This window comes from Zeugodacus cucurbitae, chromosome 3, assembly GCF_028554725.1.
Source record: "Zeugodacus cucurbitae isolate PBARC_wt_2022May chromosome 3, idZeuCucr1.2, whole genome shotgun sequence".
Classification (NCBI taxonomy): domain Eukaryota; kingdom Metazoa; phylum Arthropoda; class Insecta; order Diptera; family Tephritidae; genus Zeugodacus; species Zeugodacus cucurbitae.
In genome coordinates, this window is record NC_071668.1 from 34,148,875 (window position 1) to 34,171,962 (window position 23,088).

Consider the following 23,088-nt stretch of genomic DNA (forward strand, 5'->3'; position numbering starts at 1 on the left):
TTATTTCGGGGTGATTTGATGTAATTTTCTTTAGGGGAACACCAGTGCTTTGATCACTTGAGATAGTGATTCGCACGCTATTGGGAAACTGTGGCTACCTGATAGTATGTCGTCTACGTATATTTGTGTTTGCAACATAGAAGCTGCTAGAGGCATATTTGTTTCGCATGTTTTTGCAACTTCATGTATTGTCCTAATGGCAAAATAGGGTGCGCAATTGATGCCAAAGGTAACTGTTTTGAGTTTGTAGTCGTTAATTGGACTGTTGTTTGATTTGCGGAAGACTATGCGTTTACATTTTTTCTACATCCCCATTGAAAACGTATTTGAACATGCGCCAATTTAGGATTAACAACATGAGGTCAGGTTGTAATCTTGGCCCTGTGTATAGTACGTCATTGAGTGATTTGCCTGAGCTCGTACATTTTGAGGCATTGAAAACCACTCGCACTTTCGTTGTGATTTTATCTGGTCTTATTACCTCATGATGTGGAAGGTAAAAAGACAAATATCTACCTTTGGATATTTTCTCATATGGTACAGTTTCTTCCATATGATTGAGGTCAAGATATTCATCCATCACATTATCATATGCTGATTTAAGCTCACTTTTCTTTATCAGGCTTTTTTCCATGCTTAGGAATTGCTGGACTGCTGATATTCTGGAGTGGCCTAGACCTATGGTTTCTGGAAAGGTGGGTTTGAATGGGAGTCGCACGACATAACGACCATGTTCGTTTCTTGTTGTTGTGGACTTGTAATAGGCTTCGCATGACTGGTCTTCTTCTGAAAGTTGAGTGATTTGAGGTAATCCTTCCACTTCCCAGAATTTTTTAAGTTGGTTATTTAAATATTCGTTTGTGATATTTTCCACTTGTGTTGTGAAAGAATTTATTTTTTCAGTGACTTCGCCGCTTATAATCCACCCAAATATTGTATTTTGGGCTAACAATTTATTGGAGATTTTCTCAATACCTTCAATAATTATTTGAGGTATTAAGTCACTGCCTAATAAGGGCTGCTATATATATTTCTGGCCTAAGCAACACTAAGTGTTGCCAGGTGCAATCTGACATTTCTATTGGAAAGTTTGACATTTTTTAGCATAACATCACTCAGAACGTTTTGTCATTTAATGGTGAATTGTTTTATTTACAGGGAATTAAAAAATTCATCTCGGCCAAATAATGGAATTAACTCGTGAACATTTTGCTCGTGTGGATTGGTGTAAAGAAATGCTGAAAAAATACGATCGCGGTGCTTCAAAAGTCGAGACGAGCCAAATCCAACGAAAGTTGTTCGTGGAAGAAGCACTTCGAAGCAAATGGTCGCCTGTTTCTTCGGCAAAACTGGTCATGTGGATGTGATTTGATATTTCGGGATTACTACATGAAGATGTAGCGACTAAACACGTGGTTTTTTTTAAATTGATTTTGCTTCATACATATTTTGAAAATTGTTAATATGGAGCAATGAGTGATGTCTTCGTTGACAATATACACAATTGAATTTGCTTTCACAGTCTTTTGTCATATGTTAGTTTGACAGACAGTTTTTGCAAAGTTTGTGTTGCCGAACAAGATTGTTTCTATCTGAAGCGGGTAATTTTTTGAATCTCTCGCAAGATCTTAACTTACGACATACATTACAGAGTTCACACAATAATTGCCGTTGATTATTTTGATTTGAAACGAATGTGTGACTTTTATTGGCGTATCTATTGTATTGCATATTTTTGCTGGCTTGAGGTTTAAACGAGGTTTTACTCGACTCATTTTGATGACTTGATAGATTTATATTTTGGTTGCCCATTCGCTCAGCTATCTCGTACTGAGTAGCAAGGAATGCTTTCAGTGATGAATCTTGATATTGAAATATCTTTTGATCTGTTTTTCTTTGTACCATGCTTTGATCGTGTACCTTCAGCAGGTGTGCTTTGTGGTTTATCTTCATCAGCCATTTTCGGAATTTGTAAAAATTGACTTGATTTAGATTCCTTTGAGTCTGTGCTCATTTAGAAGTGAAAATTTGATAAGATAAATTTTTTCAGTGCTAACTGATAAATGTCGAAAACCGAAACTCTTTTAAGTAAATAAGAGTTATTATTCCCGTAAATTAACTAAAATACGCGTTAATCGATTTTGTTGACCGCACGTTCGTATTTACTTGCGATTTTATATTTGAGTTATTATTCCCGCAAATTAACTAAAATACGCGTTAATCGATTTTGTTGACCGCACGTTCGTATTTACTTGCGATTTTATATTTGTATATTTATAATATATATATTACGGACTTATCCGTATGTCCTTGTAAATGAGCGCTTGTAAAAGAGGTAAAGAAGGTCAGTAACCTTTGTACATATATGTGCACGCTATGTGCTTTTTTTATCTCGGAGGGGGAATCTTCAAAAGATACCGTAATTTTTCCGGACGGTATGCACGATTCGCATTGGCCGCTTAAGTTGGTCAATACGCCTACGTACTAAACCCTAACTCCGTCGTAATTACTTGATAAACGCCCGACTGGACCGCCGTTAAGCATTTCTTCGTGAGGCTAAGCTTTGCCATTCGACTCGTCAATTACACCTTTCCGGTTTACGTCTGGTTAATCCTTCTACTTTCGCTGCGTCGCCACTCTTGTCTTAGTTCTTGCATAACTACCGTTGTCCATGTACTCACTTTGTCCCAAACCAGCTTCGACTGGATCATGTGGTGCACGCTGTTATCCGCCGTCACTCGATCCGTTGACAGCTCTTCTATTTCACATCTCTCATTCTCATACCTCGGGCACGAAAAAAAGATGTGTAAGGCGTTTTCTCCAACGCTGCCGTAGAAAGAGCAGTTCGTTTGGTCATCGTGTCCATATTTGTATAGATATTCTCTATAACAACCATGCCCTGTTAAAATCTGCGGAAGGTAGAAGTCAGTTTCTCCATATTTTCTATCTACCCACGTTTGCACACTTTTAATAAACCTGTGGGTCCATCTCCCCGAAGTTGCTGCATCCCAACGTTTCTGCCAGTTTCTTCCTACTTGTTATAAGTACTGCTTCAGTTTTTTGGCCTGCTACCTGCAGTTTTGTCGCCGTAAGCCATTATTTTATTTTTATCGCCGCATGATTGCAGAGTCGCTCTATTTGACTGATCTCTTTCGCTACTATAGTTACTGCGATGCGAGCGAGAAGCGGGACCAGGACAGAGCCCTGTGGTACTCCGCGCGTCACTGTATAGCTTTGTGGTCCTTCGTCTGTATCATATAAGAGTATTCTGTCCGACAGGTAGTTAGAAATTATCTTCATCAGATAGGGGGGTGTCTTCTTGACTTCAAGGGCTCTTAGTCTATGCGGCCAATAGGCCGAGTTGAAGTCATTCTTGACATCGAATATGACTAATGCACAGTACTCTTTAGAACCATACATCCACCTGGTTCCTTCTATGGCTTTACTAGCGATATCAGTAAGTTTTTTAATTGCATCAACTGTTGACCTGTGTCTGCGAAATCCATATTGATTATCGACCAGGCCCGGTAATTCTGTTTCGAGATGTTGTTCCAAGCGCACGCATATTATTCTCTCAAATATTTTCCCGATCGTGTCTAACATACATAGTGGTCGGTACGAGCTTGGTTCTCCGGCTGGTTTATTTGGGTTTTGAATGAGAACCAATCGTTGTCTCTTCCAGATTTTAGGGAATACTCTCTCTCGTAGGCACTTTGTGAACATTTTGGTAAACGGTTCAGTGTTTAGCTTAATCGCAATCTTTAGGGCCTTGTTAGGAATGCCATCTAACCCAGATGCCTTGGTGTTGGTGAATCGTTCCGCTGCTTCTACGACCTCTTTGTCGGTAACTGGTGGGCTCATTGTTCCTGATTCTTCGATGCAGTATTCTTGCGGCGTTTGTGCAGGGAAGAGAGTCTCTACTACAGACTTTAGCAGCGTTGGGCAGGTTGGGGCTTGACCTTTACGTCCTCGGATTTTTGTCATAACAAGCTTGTAAGCGTCACCCCAGGCCTTGCTCTTCTTAATTGTCTTCTTTAGTTCATTCCGTTTTTTCTTAAAACTTTCTTGTAGTACTGTGTTTTCTGCCGAAAGTCGTCCTCTTTGACACAGACGCCTCGCTTTGTGACATTCTTTTCATAGGTCTTCAATTTCATAATTTCTAAATCTTTGTATATGTGCATGATCTCCAATTTCGAAGAGGATGGCCAAATGGTGACTATACGTGTATAGTTCACTTACTTTCCAGGTTGTTATTCGCACCAGGGAGCTACTAGCAAACGTGATGTGTATCACGGAACCACGGCCGTTCTTTTCGAATGTATTCCTGTTACCAGTGTTTAACAGTACAATATCAATTGATGAAAACGCCTTGAGAAGGGCATCTCCTCTCCTGTTCGTGTGAGTGCTACCCCACTCCGTTGCCCACGCGTTGAAATCACCTGCCACAATATTCATTGTTGTATGTGCAACCTCTAGAACCAGGTTATCAAGGATTCTTTCGTATTCAGTCTGCGGTACACTCGGCGGTAGGTAACAGCTATAAAAGTTTATGCCACAGATTGTTGCTCGTGTGTAGTAAGTATGTCCTATTAGCGGCTTATTTTGGAGTGTTTTTTCCCCACAGGCCCAAATGGTAGCTTTGCTGTTTGATCAGAGATCCAATTTGCGGTACCAATGTTTTTGTATTGTTCGCTGATGATTGCTACGTTCACTTTTTGCTCAAACACCGTTTGCGTAAGTAAATCTTGCGCTGCTTCACAGTGGTTGAGGTTGAGTTGCAAGACCCTCATGTTTTGGCCCTTTTGCACGCTGCTTGGTACATAGGACATTTTTTACTACCAATTTTGTGGTCTGTACTCCCTCGTCCATGTCTTCGCAAAGTGTCCTTTTTCCCCACATTTAAGACAGGACTGGCTTCTGTCATCTGGGTTGCTGCAGGTTCTAGCCAAATGCCCGTATTCCAAGCACCTATAGCACTTTTTAAGGTTCGGTCTTTCTCTGATCCGGCATATTACCCAGCCTATTTTTATGTTTTTTGCCTCTAGTAGTGGTGATGCTTTTAATAACACCTTTGTCAAAATCGCCAAGTTCCTTTACCTGGGTACGTATTGCGTTGCTAATATCTTCTTTAGATGTTATCTCGTCAAGATCCCTAATTTCCACTGTTGTTTCATGAGTAAGTGCTTTGATTTTTGCCTGGTTCCCAAGCACTTTACATATCTCATTCGTGTATTCGCCTGTGTCTTTCATGTGCGCTTCTTTTAATTCCAGCAGCATTTCGCCTTTGACAGTCTTCCTAATTTGGGTTACGTTTTCACCCAGCTTCTGCAGGGCATCTTCTTTTTTTTCACTGCACTTAAGGTGTCGCTATAAGACAGGTTTCCTGTTCGCGAAAACACTATTGCATCAGGGCGTGGTGGATGCTTGTATAATTTCTTCTTTTTTCTTTTGACCGCGGTCCAGTCGTCTTTTTCCTTTAGTATTCCTTTACTAACGGTAGTTGGTTTGTAAATTTTTTTCTCCTTAGGCTTCCTCGGTTCCTCTCCATCGGTAGTCTTGTTTTTTTCGGTGGCGTCCTTCGTTTGGCTTGATTTTCGTCACGGGGTCTCTTCGGTGAATGTGCCTTCTTTCTTTCAGTTTATAGTGCTCTTCTTGCGCTTTGTTATATAGCATTCCTATATGGCTAAGGAGATCCCTAAGGTGTTGTTGATGTCGCTATGGTGGTCGCATCATTTCCGTCAGCTCCTTGATTTCCTCTCCCAATAGTTTCATTGCTTTTGTAGGCGATCTACCAAGTCTTGGGGCTCGTTTAAAGGGATCTATATCCATACTCGGTGTCCTCTGGGAGGAGCATATCTCTGGATCCTTGTTAGTACAGTCATTTGTGGTTTCAGTTCCACTACCTATTATTGCGGCATAGATGTTGCTGCTACTATTGTTATTTCTCAAATAAGTTTATCTTTCTAGTTTGTTTTACCAGCGCATCGTGTGCAGGGGGCGAGCCGAAATAAACAGGAACGGGTATACCCTCGGAGTCTATGCTCCTACCCCAGTTCCCTGAGGCCTGTCCTTCGCTTTACCAGTCCCGGAGAACACGAACGGACCAGCGCTCGCCCGGAGCAACGTAGGCTACTAATCCTAGGCCTAATGCACACTTCTTGACCAAAGCTCGAGGGGGCTGACACCTCGGCAGAGCAAGCTCACATCACCCTGTCCAACCTAACAACGGAGAAGTCGTTGTTAAGTTTTCGAGGGACTCCCAGTGCGCCACGTTGTTTACCGGTCAAGTTGTTGTAACAGCCGCACCTAACATGGTGAACAGACGCTGACCAGGAAGCCGCCCATTTTGGGTCCGTCGCGCCTGGAAACTCCTGTCGCTTATCGTCGGGGGTTGCTTATTCGTTCGGACTTATTTCGCAACTAACCTGCTAAAATAGGCCATCCGGCTATCCGCGACCTGCCGACCCCCACGGTAGCTTAGAGCCCAGCTAGGAAGTTAGTATACAATCTACTACCGTTATACAAAAAGTACGCGAATCTCAAGTACATTCTTCAGGACCCTATGTGCCTATTTATGCTTAATTGGTTGGTTTACAAACCTGCTTGTTTTTGCAATACAAAGAACAAGGGGTATTGTTGTCATAATATTTGCCTACACGGGCTTAAATTGTTTATATATGTGCTAATATATTATAATAATATTACCAATTTATACGTGTAGTTTGTTAAATAGTTAATTGTTAATATGTTTCAATATATTAATATTTGTTTGAATGTTTGTTTATGTATATTAGTAAGTACTAAGTTATGTTTGTTGCATTTATGTATATTAGACTTATGGTTTTGATAAGTGAATATGTAAATATGTATGTTTGAAATTGTTCTCTTTTTATACTCTCGCAACAAAGTTGCTAGAGAGTATTATAGTTTTGTTCACATAACGGTTGTTTGTAACACCCAAAACTAAACGAGTTAGATATAGGGTTATATATACTAAAGTGATCAGGGTGAAGAGTGGAGCTCAAATCCGAATGTCTGTCTGTCCGTCCGTCCGTCTATGCAAGCTGCAAGTAAAAATTAAGATATCTTAAAGAAACTTGGCACACTTATTTCTTGGCACCATACGAAGGTTGCTTTCGAAAATGAGCAAAATCGGACCACTGCCACGCCCACAAAATGGCGAAAACCGAAAACACATAAAGTGCCATAACTAAGCCATAAATAAAGCTATGGAAATAAAATTTGGTATGAAGGATCACACTATGAAGGGGCATATTTGGATGTAATTTTTTTGGGAAGGTGGGCGTGGCCTCGCCCCCAAATAAGTTTTTTGTACATATCTCGGAAACCAATAGATCTATATAAACCAACCTTACTGCAGTCGTTTTTTAGCCACCTCTTAATACAGTCCAAAAATGAAGGAAATCGGATAATAACCACGCCCACCTCCCATACAAAGGTTAGGTTGAAAATTACTAAAAGTGGGTTAACTCACTAACGAAAAACGTCAGAAACACTAAATTTGACATAAGAAATGGCAGATGGAATCTGCACTCAGATTTTTTTACAAAACCACTTATGGGTCAAAAACAATATCTCAGGAACTACTCGACTGAAACCTGCTTTGTAATAGTTTCCTTACATCCCAATGTTGTTCGGGCAAAAAGTGGTGTAAAAATGGGCCAAATCGCTTCACAACCACGCCTACTTCCTATATACCAGAACTTTGAAGACGATCTAAATCGTTTACTTTACAATATATAAAGTAAGCACTAGTGAAGATATCGGTGCAGAACTTTGCACAAATACTATGTTTATAGTGTGGCATCCCCATTCTAAAAATCGCCGAAATCGGACCATAGGTTTTTAAGGTCCCATATATTGAACACGAGGACCTCGGTGCTTCTAACCTAATAGTATGGTTTCCAACTTTCAATAGACTTAATACAATATATATGACGAATATGTGGGTCAAATTGTGTATTATATAATATAAATAAAGTTAAATAAATAAATTGCGAGAGTATAAAATGTTCGGTTACACCCGAACTTAGCCCTTCCTTACTTGTTTGCTATGGATTTTTGTGCCTTTTGCTTGAAAGTTTGCAAGTAAATACTTGAATACAATTTGTTGGTTTTCTTTTTGCTGATAGGTGTGTTTGTGTACACAAGGGTAAGCATATAAGGCAGGAAGTGATTTCCTTATGTTTTTATATAAATATATGGATGATATATTTTAGCAAACTGTTTTTTATTCCCGTTTTGGAATCGCTCAAACGGATTATTTGGATTTTATATCTGATAAAACCGTATGATACCATACATATTTACATATACAGTCGACTCTCGTTAATTCAAACCTGCGATAATTCGAACCTCTCTATAATTCAAAGTTATCACGAGTTCCCTACTAAATCTCTTTATATTTCGAACAAAATCAATACATTTTCATACACTTGGTAATTCGAACGAAAAAATCATTGCTATTTAACAAAACGACGCGTTAATTCGAACTCATCAGCGTCCAACACTCGACAATGCAAAGTTGCAGAGAGAAAAGGCGGAAAGATTGTAAGTACATTTTGCGACAAGTTCAAACTTGTATCAAGATACACGAGCCTTTGTTTTTGTTATGATTAGTTTGACTATTTGACGCACACACTTCTCACGAATTGGTTTGTTTAGTTATTCAGTTACTGTTACTCTTTCGTTGGTATGCAGATTACAGGGTACTATCCAAGTTCATGGAAAAAGTCGCAGATCATCATGATAGAGAAAACAGGTAAAGACTTGACACAGCCGTCTTCATACAGACCAATCAGTCTTCTACCCTGTCTTTCTAAAATATTTGAAAAAGTGTTACTATCAAAGATGTCTCCTTTCCTCCTTGAAAATAATGTAATACCAACGCACCAATTCGGTTTTCGTGCAAAACATGGCACTGTAGAACAAGTAAATAGAATTACTAACGAAATCAGAAGGGCGTTCGAGTATAGAGAGTACTGTTCTGCTATATTTCTAGATGTGGCTCAGGCGTTCGAGAAAGTGTGGCATGACGGGCTTTTATATAAGATTAAAAAAAGCGTACCTCTCGAAATGCATAAAACCTTGGAGTCTTATTTAAAAAATAGAAAGTTTACTGTCAAAGTAGGAGACTTCATATCTGAAGAACGACCAATAAAAGCTGGTGTACCTCAGGGCAGTGTTTTAGGGCCAACTCTATACATAATATATACAGCAGACCTTCCAACAGCTAGTAATATTTTGACATCAACTTTTGCGGATGACACAGCTTTAGTGAGCCGAAATAAATGCCCAATTAAAGCATCAAAAGTATTAGGAGCGCATTTGATTTTTGTCGAAGAATGGCTAGCAAACTGGCGTATAAATGTAAACGAACAGAAGTGCAAGCATGTTACATTCTCTCTAAGACCAAAAACGTGTCCGGCAGTTAAAATTAACAATATTTTAGTACCCCAAGCGACTGAAGTAACATATCTTGGTATTCACTTGGATAGAAGGCTCACGTGGAGAAAACACATATCGTGCAAAATAACCTGCATGAAGATAAGAGCAGCACATTTAAATTGGCTTTTAAATAAAAATTCAAAACTTAGCCTAGACAACAAAGTTCTATTATACAACGCGGTCATAAAGCCGATTTGGATGTACGGCATCCAACTGTGGGGTACGACCTGTGCAACCAATATCGATATAATTCAGAGATTCCAATCAAAAATGCTTGGAACAATCACATGCTCACCATGGTATATGCGTAATGAAAATATCCATAAAGATCTTGGTATTCTCATGGTAAAGAAAGAAGTAGAGAACAGCAGAAATAAATATTTGTCCAAACTCCGCGATCACCCAAACCCATTGGCTAATGCTTTATTACATTCTTGTAATCAATCACGGCTAAAAAGAAGAGATATGCCAGCACACTGAGGAGCAACGTTTCACCAAAACAACTCAATCAATTGGTTGAGCTTGTCTAGTTTTAATTAGAATTAAGATTTTATAACTTATTGTTAGGCTCCAAAGAGCAGATTCAATAAATAAAGAATTATATGAAAAAAAAAAAAGATTAAAAGCGTTAGTTATGATCCCTAGAAATTATAAATGTTTGACGATTGCTGAAAAGAAAAAGGTAATCGAAAAAGTAGAAGAAGGTGAGAAGAATAGTGATGTCGCAAAAAAATTTTTAGCAATAGAGCCATTAGTTGACATCAGCCGGGTGAGTTTTTCTGATTTTGTTCAAGTGGATGAAAATGTTGCTATCTCAGGTTCACTAACCGATGGCGAAATTTTATCTGCGACAGATACTTAAAGTAAAGATGAAGATGAGGACGATACATAGGAACCTTTGGCACAGGTGTCAGTTAAGGAAGCAAGATCCTCATTTGATACCTTACAAAGCTTCTGTCTATAAAACGAAAGTGATGAAAAAAAGTTATTGAACAGTGTGCAGCAGAATTAAACGCTCGATAATTCGTAATATTCCAAGAATCCCTCGAGTTTCGAATTAACGAGAGTCGATTGTATTAACAAATATGGAAAGGACTTACTTTGTCTCGCCTCAAGGGGTTTTTGGGAGAATACGTATGTATTTGTATGTAAAATTTAATAATTTTGTGGTTATTATCCCCTGCTTTTGTTTTAGTTTCCTCCTGTGTTTAGTGATCTTTTACTCCAATTTCCTCCTGTGTTTAATATTCTTTTCTAATTCCCTCCTTTGTTTAGTGTCCTCTTGCTCCCGTTTTCTCCTTTGTAGGTTGTTCCGGTACTCCTCAATTGCTTTATTGTATGATTATTTTTTCTAATTATTTCCCGATCGATTTATGTTTTAAGTTTTTAGTGTTTTTATTGTTAGAACGCGACCGATTTATATTTTATATTTTAGTTTCGCGCGCGTTAGAAATTTTTTTTTGGTTTTTTTACCGTCTTTTTCTGGTAATTGTATGTATTTTATATATTTTTTATATGTTAGTTGTTATATATATGTTAACTAGTTGGATGACACTTGTGAATTTTTATTTATGTTTGCAACTTTTTATTTCGTTTTATCTAATATATAAAATTCTCGTGTCACGGTGTACGTTATTGAACTTCTCTGAAACCGCTCGACCGATTTTCGTGAATCTTAGCGTGCATATCGGCTAGGGTGAAGAATCGGACAACATTTATTTTTCATCCTCCTAAATGTTAAGGGTGGTCCACCCCTAAATTTTTTTAACTTTACGCGAAGAAAATTAAAAATTTTCTAAAATCGGGAAGTTATTGGTTGTTGAAGTTCAAACCGATCTGGCTAATTTTAGTCTTGAATAATTCGTGGAAGGCCAGAAAAAGGTTAGAAAGTGAGTAAATATGGAAAAATTGCGTGGAAGATATCAATAAGAGGATTTTATTCGAGTTGACAAGAAAAATATAAAAAGAGAAAACAAAAAAATAATATTTTGCAGGTTGTCATTGTTGCTTTGTTAAAATATTTTTGTTATTGTTCAATTGTATAAGGTTGTCTCGAAAACAAGCCCAAAACAATTTGTAAAAAATAAGGAAAGGCTAAGTTCACGTCCAACCGAACATTTTACACTCTCGCAATTTATTGATGTAATTTTATTAAGCTAACACATAATATGACCTATATATTCGGCATAAAGTCCCATAGAAAATCATAACATATAGTATATAAGGGCTGATATGATTCCAGAACCAATTTCACTCATTTTCACCACCAAGGTTAACGGGGATAGGGGTAACTTGGCACCTGTTAGTATGCAAGCAAACGGCACATTCGGCCTTGAAATTACTCCTAAATTGCAAATGAACGAAACACCAGTCGGCAAAATCGCCAAAAATAGCGCTTTAACGAAGATTTTCCAAATATTCAAGAAGTCGCTGGAGGTACTGCATAGGACTTTAAAAGATCTTGATTGTCTATAAACGTTTTTGGTGGAGCCAGGATTCTGTTAACAGGTGATTTACGCCAGACTCTTCCAATTATTCCTGGATCAACTGTTACTGACGGGCTAATCGCATGCCTAAAGTCATTTAATTTGTGGCGACACATAAAGTATCGCTAATTAACAACTAACATATGAGTGTTTTTGCAACAATATCGAATTGCGATTGTAGAAGCAGTTGGAAATGGTAGGGTCGCAGTTGACACCTCGTTGGATTAATAGCATTTCCAACACATTTCTGTCACTTCATTGACTTGAAAGAGAAGTTTTCCTGACAAAACCTCAATATGATAACCATAAATGACTGATTGAATGACCTATATTGGTGGTAAAAAAAAAAACAAAGATATCGATGATCTTAATGCGACAATTTAGAATTTCGGTCCAGGAGAGTTGACACAGCTACAAACCAGGATGACGTAGTCAATTATCCCAAACTATCTAAATTTGCCTGTAGTATCACCACTCACTTTGCAATTAAAAGTAGTGTGAGTTGTCATCATGCTGCGTAACATAAATCGACCTCGAGTAGTCAATATCGTCGCCGAAGCCAAGATTGGACCAACTTAATTTAATGTATACCTTAGCCACAACAACGTGTGGCCGGGTCTGCTAGTATACATATAAAATTTAATCATATATACATATTTTTTATGCACCTCACTTTTATTTGTTTAATATAATTGAACTTTTTTGCTGCACTTGCTGCTTCACAAAACCGGTTTTTCGCATATATCTTTGTTGTTTTTTTTTTGTCACTTGTATAATTTTTATTATTTTATTAAACACTTTTTCACATATGAGGCATTCTCTGGAAAAAAAGCCACTTGAAAAAAAAAGTTCTTTATTTTCTTTGGCAATGATATATCTTATAGTATATGTAAAACCTAAAATAAAACATATGGTGTTAGGTCTGTTTAACTCGGGGTTGCCATACTGTAAGGGGTCAAAGTTTTTTGTAAAAAAATTTCGAACCGCCATAACTTTAAAACTAATGAACAGATTTTAAAACACCATTTGACTTTTTTGTACAGAATTTCTCAAACTTTAAAACTGTGTATCGTAAAAATTTTTAAAATTAATATTTCATAGCAAAAAATGAAATATTTTTTTTTTTTAATTTTTAACCCTTTATGCCCCCTTCGATTTTTTTCCAAAATATCTTAAAATTTTCCTTATTTCATCACCTTTTTACCCCCCAAAGGGAATTTTGGGACAGCAATATTTGTATGAGCTACAAATAAAAAACCAACTCAGAACATGATGAAAATTCATTGATTTATGCACTATTATTATCTGCATTTAGCGTAACCCAGGATTAACGACATGGACGTAGCAGACATTTAATCATTTTTTTTTTAATTTTTTGTATTTTTCAAATTTTTATTTTTTTTTTAATTTTTTTGTATTTTTCAAATTTTTATTTTTGTTTTTTGGTTTTTGTTTTTTATTTAAAATTATTACGTACTTGAATTTAATGTCAGGCCTGTTCGCTATATCGAAGTTTTCGTTAATTCGAGTACTCACTTAGAGGTATTTTTATCAATAAAAATGAGTTAAATATCCGTAAATTGCAGTTTAATAAATTGTTTTATTAATTATTTGTTAAAAAATTCAAAATCATATTAAAATTCAAATCCAATAAACATTTCTTTTTAATTTTTAATTCAAACGGTTCGTTAAACCGAGCACTTACAAATCCCCGATGTTTGTTATTCAAGGTACTCAATGCAACAAATTTGCTTGTTCGTTATAAGCGGTTTTCATTAAAACGAATGTTCGTTATTTCGGAAAACTACTGTACTATGTTTACATATAATGAGATTATCTCCATTTACGAGCTTAACTCAATAATCTGTAATTAAGAAACGAGGTTTCCCATACAAAATTGCTCTCTGGATAATCCGAGATTATAAAATTATCTCGTTTTATACAACTAGATTTTCGGTGTTATTCCTAGGTTTATCGATAATTTTGCGAAGAAAAGGAGAAATGTCAAATGAAAATGTAAACAACAATGGCCGACAGCGTGAGAAATATGTGTAATACAACAACAAATGCAACACATTTGACAATTGATAATCTCATTTGGCTATGTGTAAACGGTTAGATTATTGAACGAGCTTAGAACAAGATTATTTTCATACGTAAACATACTATTACTTTAAAGGAGAAAACGCACTTGATTCCGCACGAATCGTTATAAAACATATTTAATAAGAAAATTGGTGATGTTATACAAATTAAAGGTTTATATATGATATATATGGTTGATGAATTGTTTTAAATGTTGATAGATAGAAAATGTATATAAAATATATTAAGTAAAGGAAATTTGGATGCTTCAAAAAAGCGGAGATGCTGAACGATCGGCTGATATCGATAAAAGGTGGCGCGAGATCCATTCTCGTTCTCTTTTGTTGAACTTTGTGTGCTGAGTGGTGTCATCATGTTGATGTATGTGTGTATGTGTGGTGTCAGAAACTTTCCCCACTTACGTGAACTTCTATAAATGACTCCAACCTACATTTCAGTATTAAGCTGGCGTCTGTCAAGGCCAGTGGTCAGCACTGCACTTTGTTCATTTTTGCAAAAATTTGCTAAGCTGTAATCGCATGCATTATACAGAAAACAATTTCTTCAAAGTTGCCCACATTATCGCATCGATGTCTACTACTCAGGGAACATGTGCAGGCACTCCATTCTGGTATCGCAAAGGACCATAACTGGTCTATGCGTGGCCTGCAGGCCTACCAGACCAACCTAACCTAACCTAACCTTCCCACATTATCTTCATTTTTTTTATACAAAAAAAAAGGAAAAATAAACTCCTTAATAAAAAATCAGCTCAATAAGCTTTTACAAATTCGAAATTTGTTGAATTTTAAAGTCCACAGAATAGGGTGTAAGATATGACATGTGGAATAAGTAAACACTAAATAAGAGTGCAATTCTTTCACGGTTCCTTCGAATAATTAATATTTAAATTCTAACCTTTTCAGCTTTTAATATAAAGTTTTACCATTGCAAATTGTGAGAGTATATCATATTCAGTTACACCCGAACATTGCTCAAAATTGTATTTGACATTAATTTTCAAATAACTAAAAAAAAGTAGCGACAAAAAAGAAAATTTACAGAATCTAAGTAGAAATAATATTTTAAAATATTGTAACGGATTTCCAAAATAAATCGTTTATGCTGAAACTCTACCCTGAGTTCGATCACTAGATTGTCAAATAAAAGTCACTATTTAATGGCTATACACTTATCATTATTTCTAATTCTTTATAACTTGACACTTATTACTCAATACTTTACTTTACAACTCTGACTTATAACTTGTTCACAGTTTACTCGACAACTCTCTCTGCAGAATTGTCCTTACTCGGCAACTCTCTTATTAGAACTGTGCCGGCAGCCCTTATATAGTCGATTGTAAGCGATACATCGCCGCTCTAATATTCTGGCAACTTCGAATATCGATGTCTAGATACATCTGGCAATTTATCGATTTCGATTGTCAATTTTAGTTTGTTCTGGTCCCATTTTCGTTACACTGCCCTCCACTTAAGTCTGATCGTCCCGATTAGACATACTTCCAGAATCAAACGCTTAGCATTTCCTCCTTTAATCGCGTCTTCTAGGACACTGTTGTCCTCCTTAGCATTTCTTTTTCCATTGGCATAAATCCTAAACTTTAAATCAATCAGTAACCAAAAATTATCCTCGCAGTCGTCCACGCCTTTGATTCCTGGACAGCAGGCCGATAAGCCAGGAACTAAAATGCTCTTCAAAATTTCAGATGAATCTTTCCACCATGATATCGGATCGTGGATGTGATGCAGCTTCATATATTTTCCGGACACATAGCTTCTGGCCCATCTCCCAACTTTTGATATCCACGTCCATATATAGTCGATTGTAAGCGATACATCGCCGCTCGAACATTCTGGCAACTTCGAATATCGATGTCTAGATACATCTGGCGAGTTATCGATTACGATTGTCAATTCTAGTTTGTTCTGGTGCCATTTTCGTTACATTATTGCTCAATGAAAAAAAGTGAATTTCGTGTTATAATTGATAAAGCATTTTCTCCAGATGGATTAAATCACCGTTGATACAAAGCATTGGGTAGATAAGTATTACGGCAAACATGCCTTAGCGACATCAATGGCCAAGAAGAGGTTTTCTGAGTTTCATCGTAACCTTAGCGCTAAGCATTGCGAAAATTAGTGATTAGTGATGGTCATGCAACAGAATTAAATTAATAAATACAATTAATATATAATCAAATACATTATATTAGATGGGCGATTATACCATTCAAAATACGTTTTTTTTTTATTATTAAGCTTGTCTTGAATTAAAACTGAACGAAATATTTTGAATGTCAACAAAGTTATATCCACTTGCTTAGCACAGTATACTATTCCTCAAAGACTGTCTAGTTTTCTTCATTTTATATGTAAGCGTTTTGTAGTTTTGAACTTACTAATTTTGTATGTAATAGCTTCTCCTATTCCGACCACTTGGAATATTAACATAATTAAATGCAGATGGAAAGCCAAAGAAATAACCAGTAATTTCAATTGTAACTAAGAGTTGTATCAATAATTAAACATTAAAAGTCTTATTCATATTATATTAAAATAACCCATTATTCATATAATATACCATTTTTGTACTATTTTGTTTTAGTTAATAACGAATATGTCAAAACAAGAAAAAGTAAGGACGGGAACAGCAGATGGTTGGTTTGAGGGATGGTTCGGACGCCAAAAAATAAAAAACACCAGTAATGCAACCATTCCCATCAAATTAAATACACTTGATAATAATGTCAGCATTGACCGTCAAGCACTGGAAAATGAAACTTTAAATGACAGTGAAATAGACATGAAGTTTTTAGAAATTCTGGAAGATATGAATATTCCTAAAGATAAACGTGAACCGCTTTTAAAGAAAACTCCTGCTGAAAAGCGGAAAATGGTATTTATGCATCTAAAAGGTAAGTTTTTCTTAATATTGTTATTCCAAAAATTTATATTTTTATATCCTTGTATTTATAAATAAACACTAAAATATATAGGCCTTTAATCAACATTATTAAGCCCCTATTACGGTTAGCAACCAAACTGTGTAACAGTTGAAGTTCTAAAAATCGGTATTATCAATCTCAATACAATCCGTCAAAAATCCGGCAATTGAAGTTTTATCGAACTTCTCTTTATCAGTTGTATTTCTCTATCTAGCAGTTGTAGTTAAACTTTCGTGTACTCATATATATTAGAAACAAAGGTCCTTGTAACCAAAACAAACAAGTATTTGAAAAACTGATTGAACTGATGGAGAATTATTCGGAAGCTGAGCGAGGCAAGATGCAATTCTGAGGGATTATAGGAGTAACGTGAACATGAATAGATAGAATCTCCTACTCCATTTATGTACTTTTTAAAAAGTAAGATCAAATGTTAATTATGATACTTTCCATTGTATTTAAATTCTCCTTCCTAGATTTCGCCAGTATAACGTTAAAACCATTTTCACTGGGTTTGTGATAATTACCGACAGCAAAGAAACAGAGAATGACGCATAATTTCGGTATATAAAATACCGCCGTTGCTTGCTCATTTTGTAGAAATGTTCCTTCATCTAAATTAGAAAGAAAAATATTTCTCATTTTAACGAAAATAACTTGACAAATTTAATGTTGGTTGATCTGCAGTTGAATTGCCTTAACTTCAATTTCACTGAATAGGGTTGTAAACCGTAATAGGGACTTCAGTTTCAATACATTTCTTTTGCATTTTTTCAAAGTTATGTTGCCTAACAATAAATTAATCTACAATATATAAGTAATATAATTTAAATAATGGTATTATATCACACTACTTCTCAACAATATTCATCAAATCTGGTATATAACATATAATTCTGTCTTACAGATCTATCAAGATCGGTCCCGAAATAAAACACATTAAATGTAATCCATTATTTTTCCGATATATGGCTGCGTAAAGCGATTCTGGTGTAAAGGTTCACGGTAGAGATAACTCACAATCTACTAAAGCTTATCACCCAAATTTTGTTGAAAGTATTTTCCTTATTAGAAGTGAAAGAATTGTTCAATGTGCGTAAGAGAATATCACTAATAAGTGCTTGAGTAATAGATACAGCACAATATCAGAATGGGAGGTGCCCATTAAGATAGCGTGAAATTTTTTTGCCACGTATAAATCCAACATTTTCGCTGGGTGTAATTGAGCATTTGATTAACGCTGTCATATAACGACGAAACATTTTCATCGAGAAAAGAAAACTATTATATTCTTTACAATAAGGTGAACTTTTACCAACTGCTTTGTCAATTTAAAAATTTCGTATTTAAATTTTCACTTTATGGGCATTTCCGCCATGTCAATGTTTTTTAAATTTGACAGTAGGATTTTTAATAGATCTTTATTAGCCCTACATTTAGTGATAAGGTTCATTGTTCAATGTTTTTCATTTTCAAGATAATTGCAAAAACCAAGGCATTCGCTCGGGACAAAAAATGGAATAAAGTTATTATACACTAGCAGACAAACAAACATTTCAAAAGTTAATAGTTTTTACGCACATATACATACTCTCCCATACATATTTATGTACTTTCCCGTTTCTGGCGTGATATTATTTAAAAAAGTAAAATAAGGAAAATTCGAACATAAAATTATATTTTTTTTGTAATGAGCTAAAACTTTATTAGCACCTCTAGTCTTAGATGTCTATTACCTTTCTCTCTGATTATGAAGACCTTGGGAACGCTCAGAGTTCCGTACTCGACTCTCAAGCTCGTACTTGGAAGGTTTTGAAATTTTGTTCAGCAAGTAGCTGCGGGCGCTCTTTACTCGAGTCTCTGGCACGTGATTGCGATGCGAAGAGAATGACTTGCAAGACGATTTTTAGTTTCAGATTAAGATTCTCATCACCGAGTTTTTTTGATACCTTCACCTGGGAACTATTTCCAGTTCCAGTTGAGTCTTGCAAACAATATAGCCTTTGTTACTCGGGGTGACTGTAGCTTTCCAATGGTGAATGAATTTTTGAAATCGGCACCGTAGTTTTTGAGTTTATTCATTACAAACATACATACAAATTCTCTTTATAATAGTAGTATAGATAACAGCCTACGATTTTCTCCTGACAACCTTGTTAAAATGAGCAGTATTATTTTGATTTGTAAGCCTTTAATTTTCACCATAATCTATTTGAATAGCTAGTTCAGTGGAATTTATAGTGCGGTTTTTGCTCATATGTAAATAAATAATGTAAAAGTATCTATTTACATACTTAAGTCTGATTTTTGAACAACATTTTTTGTATTTTAATTGTATAAAAATTAAATGTTTATACCCTTATATTTCCGATGCAGTGGTAACAAGTGTTACTTTTTGATGTCGCACGGGACATTAAAATATAGGATAATAAGAGAGCAAAAACTTACAGTTATTTGCAATCGCATACTTTATTATGCATTTGATTTTGCTCTTTATACCCTTATAAAGGTTTTCCTCAGAGCAAAAATTAATGCATAATATGTTTCCTTAATAATTTTATAAAAACCAAAATGCAGTACAAATATCGAAATGAAACAAGTATCTTCTATGCGACTTGGCTTTCGTATATCTCGTAATTGGTTATGAATTAATTTAAAATTAATTTAATATAAATAAATTTAAATGCAAAAGCTTTGTAATTCTAATAAAGTTTAATATATTGTCTGTGGTGGACCTTCTGGCGGAAATGTCCGTATGTAGAACATTATTTAAATATTTTTTACAAAATTCAATATCTTACATATATCTTCGTGTTCTATTGACTGTTAACAGGTAAAAATTCTAACGAACATCGCTCCAGCTCTCGATTCGAAAAGCCATTGGATTATATTGAGTATCTGCGTAACAAAGAACACAACGAAAATAAAATTTATCAATGCCTAGAGAGCTTGCGGGTAGCTCTTACGAGCAATCCCATTTCATGGATTAAAGAGTTCGGAGAAGATGGCATAAATGAAATAACTTTGTTGTTGAGACGCTGCTTAAAAGAACGTGGATTTGACCGAATCGAGTTAGAATGCATTCGTTGTCTGAAAGCTGTAATGAATAACACATGGGGTTTAAATTTAGTATTAACACCTGAGTTGCACACAGTCGTATTATTATTGGCACAATCTTTGAACCCCCAAAAACCACAAACGATGTGTGAAGCTGTAAAATTACTGGCATCATTCTGTCTTGTTCCTGAACGTAACGGTTATGATAAAGTTCTTCGAGCTATAACTACTGCCGCTTCCAACAAATATAAAACAAGTGAACGCTTTAAACCCATCGTTGATGCATTATTTATCGACGGAAAATGCGACCAAAAAAGAGATTTAGCTTGTCATAGTCTTATTTTCATTAATACTTTAACAAACACACCCAGTGATTTAAACTTTCGTTTACATTTACGCTGTGAAATAATGAGAATGGGACTTTATGAAAGATTTGATTTGTTTAAAGACATTGTTTCTAAAAGTAATAATGACTCTTTAAAGCAACATTTTAAAATTTTCAATGAAATAAGAGAAGATGATTTTGAAGAATTCACGCAAAGGTTTGAAAATGTTAGTTTTAACATGGACGATATGGCAGATTGTTTTGAAGTACTTAAGAATCTTATAACAGATACCAGTTCGGAACCATATTTTTTATCAATACTTCAACATTTACTATATATAAGAGATGATTTCTATTTTCGGCCAGCATATTATCAATTGATTGAAGAATGTATTCAACAAATAGTATTACATAAAGGCTATTGTGACCCAAATTTTGATAATCGTACATTTAATATTGATACATCATTAATATTAGATGATATCGTTGAAAAGGTAAAAGCCAAAGAAATAAGGCGTTTCGAAGAATTTGAAAAAAAAATTGAAGAATTGGAAATCGCGAAGCAAGAAGCTGAAGCTAAAGTTGCGCATTTAGAAGAACAGATGAAATTTAGAACTAATAATGATTCTATAAAATGTAGTGACAATGTACTACAGGTAAGTCGTCCACATTTGTTATCAATCTGATGTTCATCGCATAGTAAACATAAAACAACGTAGCAACGCTTCATAAACATTTACAAAAAAAAAATACAGATAATTAATTAACATTTTCATACTCTCGCAACATGTTGCACAGCCAGAACAGTTGTTTGTAACACCTAAAACTAAACAAGTGATAAAACTGCATACACATGTTTCCTGGCACGATTAGACGATTTATATTGCAGATGGTCGAAATCGACCACTGTCACGTCCACAAAATATTTTTTTTGAATATATCTTCCAAGCCAATTAAGCTATTTAAACCGAACTTACTGGACACATTTCTTTTTAGCACCCGATTATGCACCATGAATAATTGGATGTTAACCCCGCCCACTCCTTATACAAGAAAAAACGTCAGAAACACAAAATTTAACAGAAGATATGGCAGAAAGCAGCTGCGCTCAGATTAAAAAAAATGACAATGGCCACTTATGGGTCAAAAATCATATCTGAGAAACTACACGACTGAGTTTATTAAAATTTGGTACATAACATTTTATTGACATCCTAATGACTCGGATGAAAACACTAATTCGGTTCACAACCACGCCTACTTTCCATATAACTCAATTTTGACGTCCATCTGATTCCTTCACTTCAAAATATATATGTACATTCATTAATAACCAATAAAGACAACGGAATAAAACCTTGCACAAATACTGTATTTGCCTTGTGAAAAATTTGTCGAAATCGGACTATAGCTTTTTAAGGCCCAGATATCGAACATGTAGAAGTATCTAAGTGTAATTTTTCACTGAAAATATCGGTAATTCTGTTAGATATTTTAATTTAAATCAGAGGTAATCTTTTTTTATAGTGTGTCTTGGTACCAAAAATGGATAAAATCAGGTCACAACTTCCCCAAGCTCGCTTATACCTAATTATTATATTAGGTTTTTCAAAAATATACCGCATATATCGGTAAATATGTGAGATATATATTAAGTCTTGGATATAGTGTACCTTGGTGGAATAATTAATGAAATCGCTTCAGGAATTACCTCAGCCCTTATATACAATATATGATGATTTTCGATATTCTAGTGGACTTTATGCCAAATGTGTGGAACAAATTGTATTTTAACTTAATAAAATTACATAAATAAATTGAGAGAGTATAAAATGTTCGATTACATCCGAACTTATTTGCCCTTCCTTATTTGTTTTATTTTATTTACAACAAACGGCTGTAACAGCCGGTTTCACGAAAAAAGTGTAAGTGAAAAATAATTAATTTCAGTTTCACCATTTGACTTAATTTATATTTAAATTGTCACGCTTTGTCATTTAAATATTATTTTGTCATTTAAATATGTGTAACCATGGTTACGCTTTTCTATCAGCTGAATTCCCATTTGTTTACCATTTTTACAAATAAATACAATTTATTTGTTTACATAAATCAGCTGTTTTACTTACTAACATCCCTGCCTTTTAATTTTTTGGATGCCAAATGTCAATAATGGTGAAACGCAGGAAATTTAAGTGCAAAATTAAATAAAAACAAGAAAAAACGTTAACTTCGGCTGTACCGAAGCTAATATACCCTTCACAGGTGCATTTCTTTTAGTAACTATGTGTTTAAGCAAATCTAAAGACGTAAGAAAAAGTAAGTAAAAAAAAGAAAACATTTTACTAACCGATCTGAACAATTTTTTCGGAGATTATATTATTTCTATGAGCAATAACTCATACCAAATTTCGTGAAGATATGGAGTAAAATGCGGAAGTTTTCCATACAAGCCCTTGATTCCGATCGTTCAGTTTGTATGGCAGCTATATGATATAATGATCCGATATCGGCAGTTCCGACAAATGAGCAGCTTCTTGAAGAGAAAATAACATCTGCAAAATTTCAAAACGATATCTTAAAAACTGAAGGACTAGTTCGTATATATACAGACAGACAGACGGACATGGCTAAATCGACTCAGTTCAACATACTGATAATTTATATATATACTCTATAGGGCCTCCGACGCTTCCTTC

General features: G+C 35.3%; 1 protein-coding gene across 3 annotated transcripts in view; it reads left to right on the forward strand.

Moving 5' to 3' along the window:
* LOC105219819 (protein diaphanous) overlaps positions 1–23,088 on the forward strand; it is a 48,063-nt gene that overhangs the window by 19,342 nt on the left and 5,633 nt on the right. For 2 of the 3 annotated variants that reach the window (XM_054226334.1, XM_011196148.3), the window contains exons 2-3: positions 16,668–16,977; positions 19,841–21,045. In XM_054226334.1, coding sequence (XP_054082309.1) covers positions 16,668–16,977; positions 19,841–21,045 — 1,515 coding nt within the window. Of the gene's footprint in view, positions 1–15,940; positions 16,101–16,667; positions 16,978–19,840; positions 21,046–23,088 lie in introns of those variants that run through there. The other variant, XM_011196150.3, reaches the window with a different exon arrangement.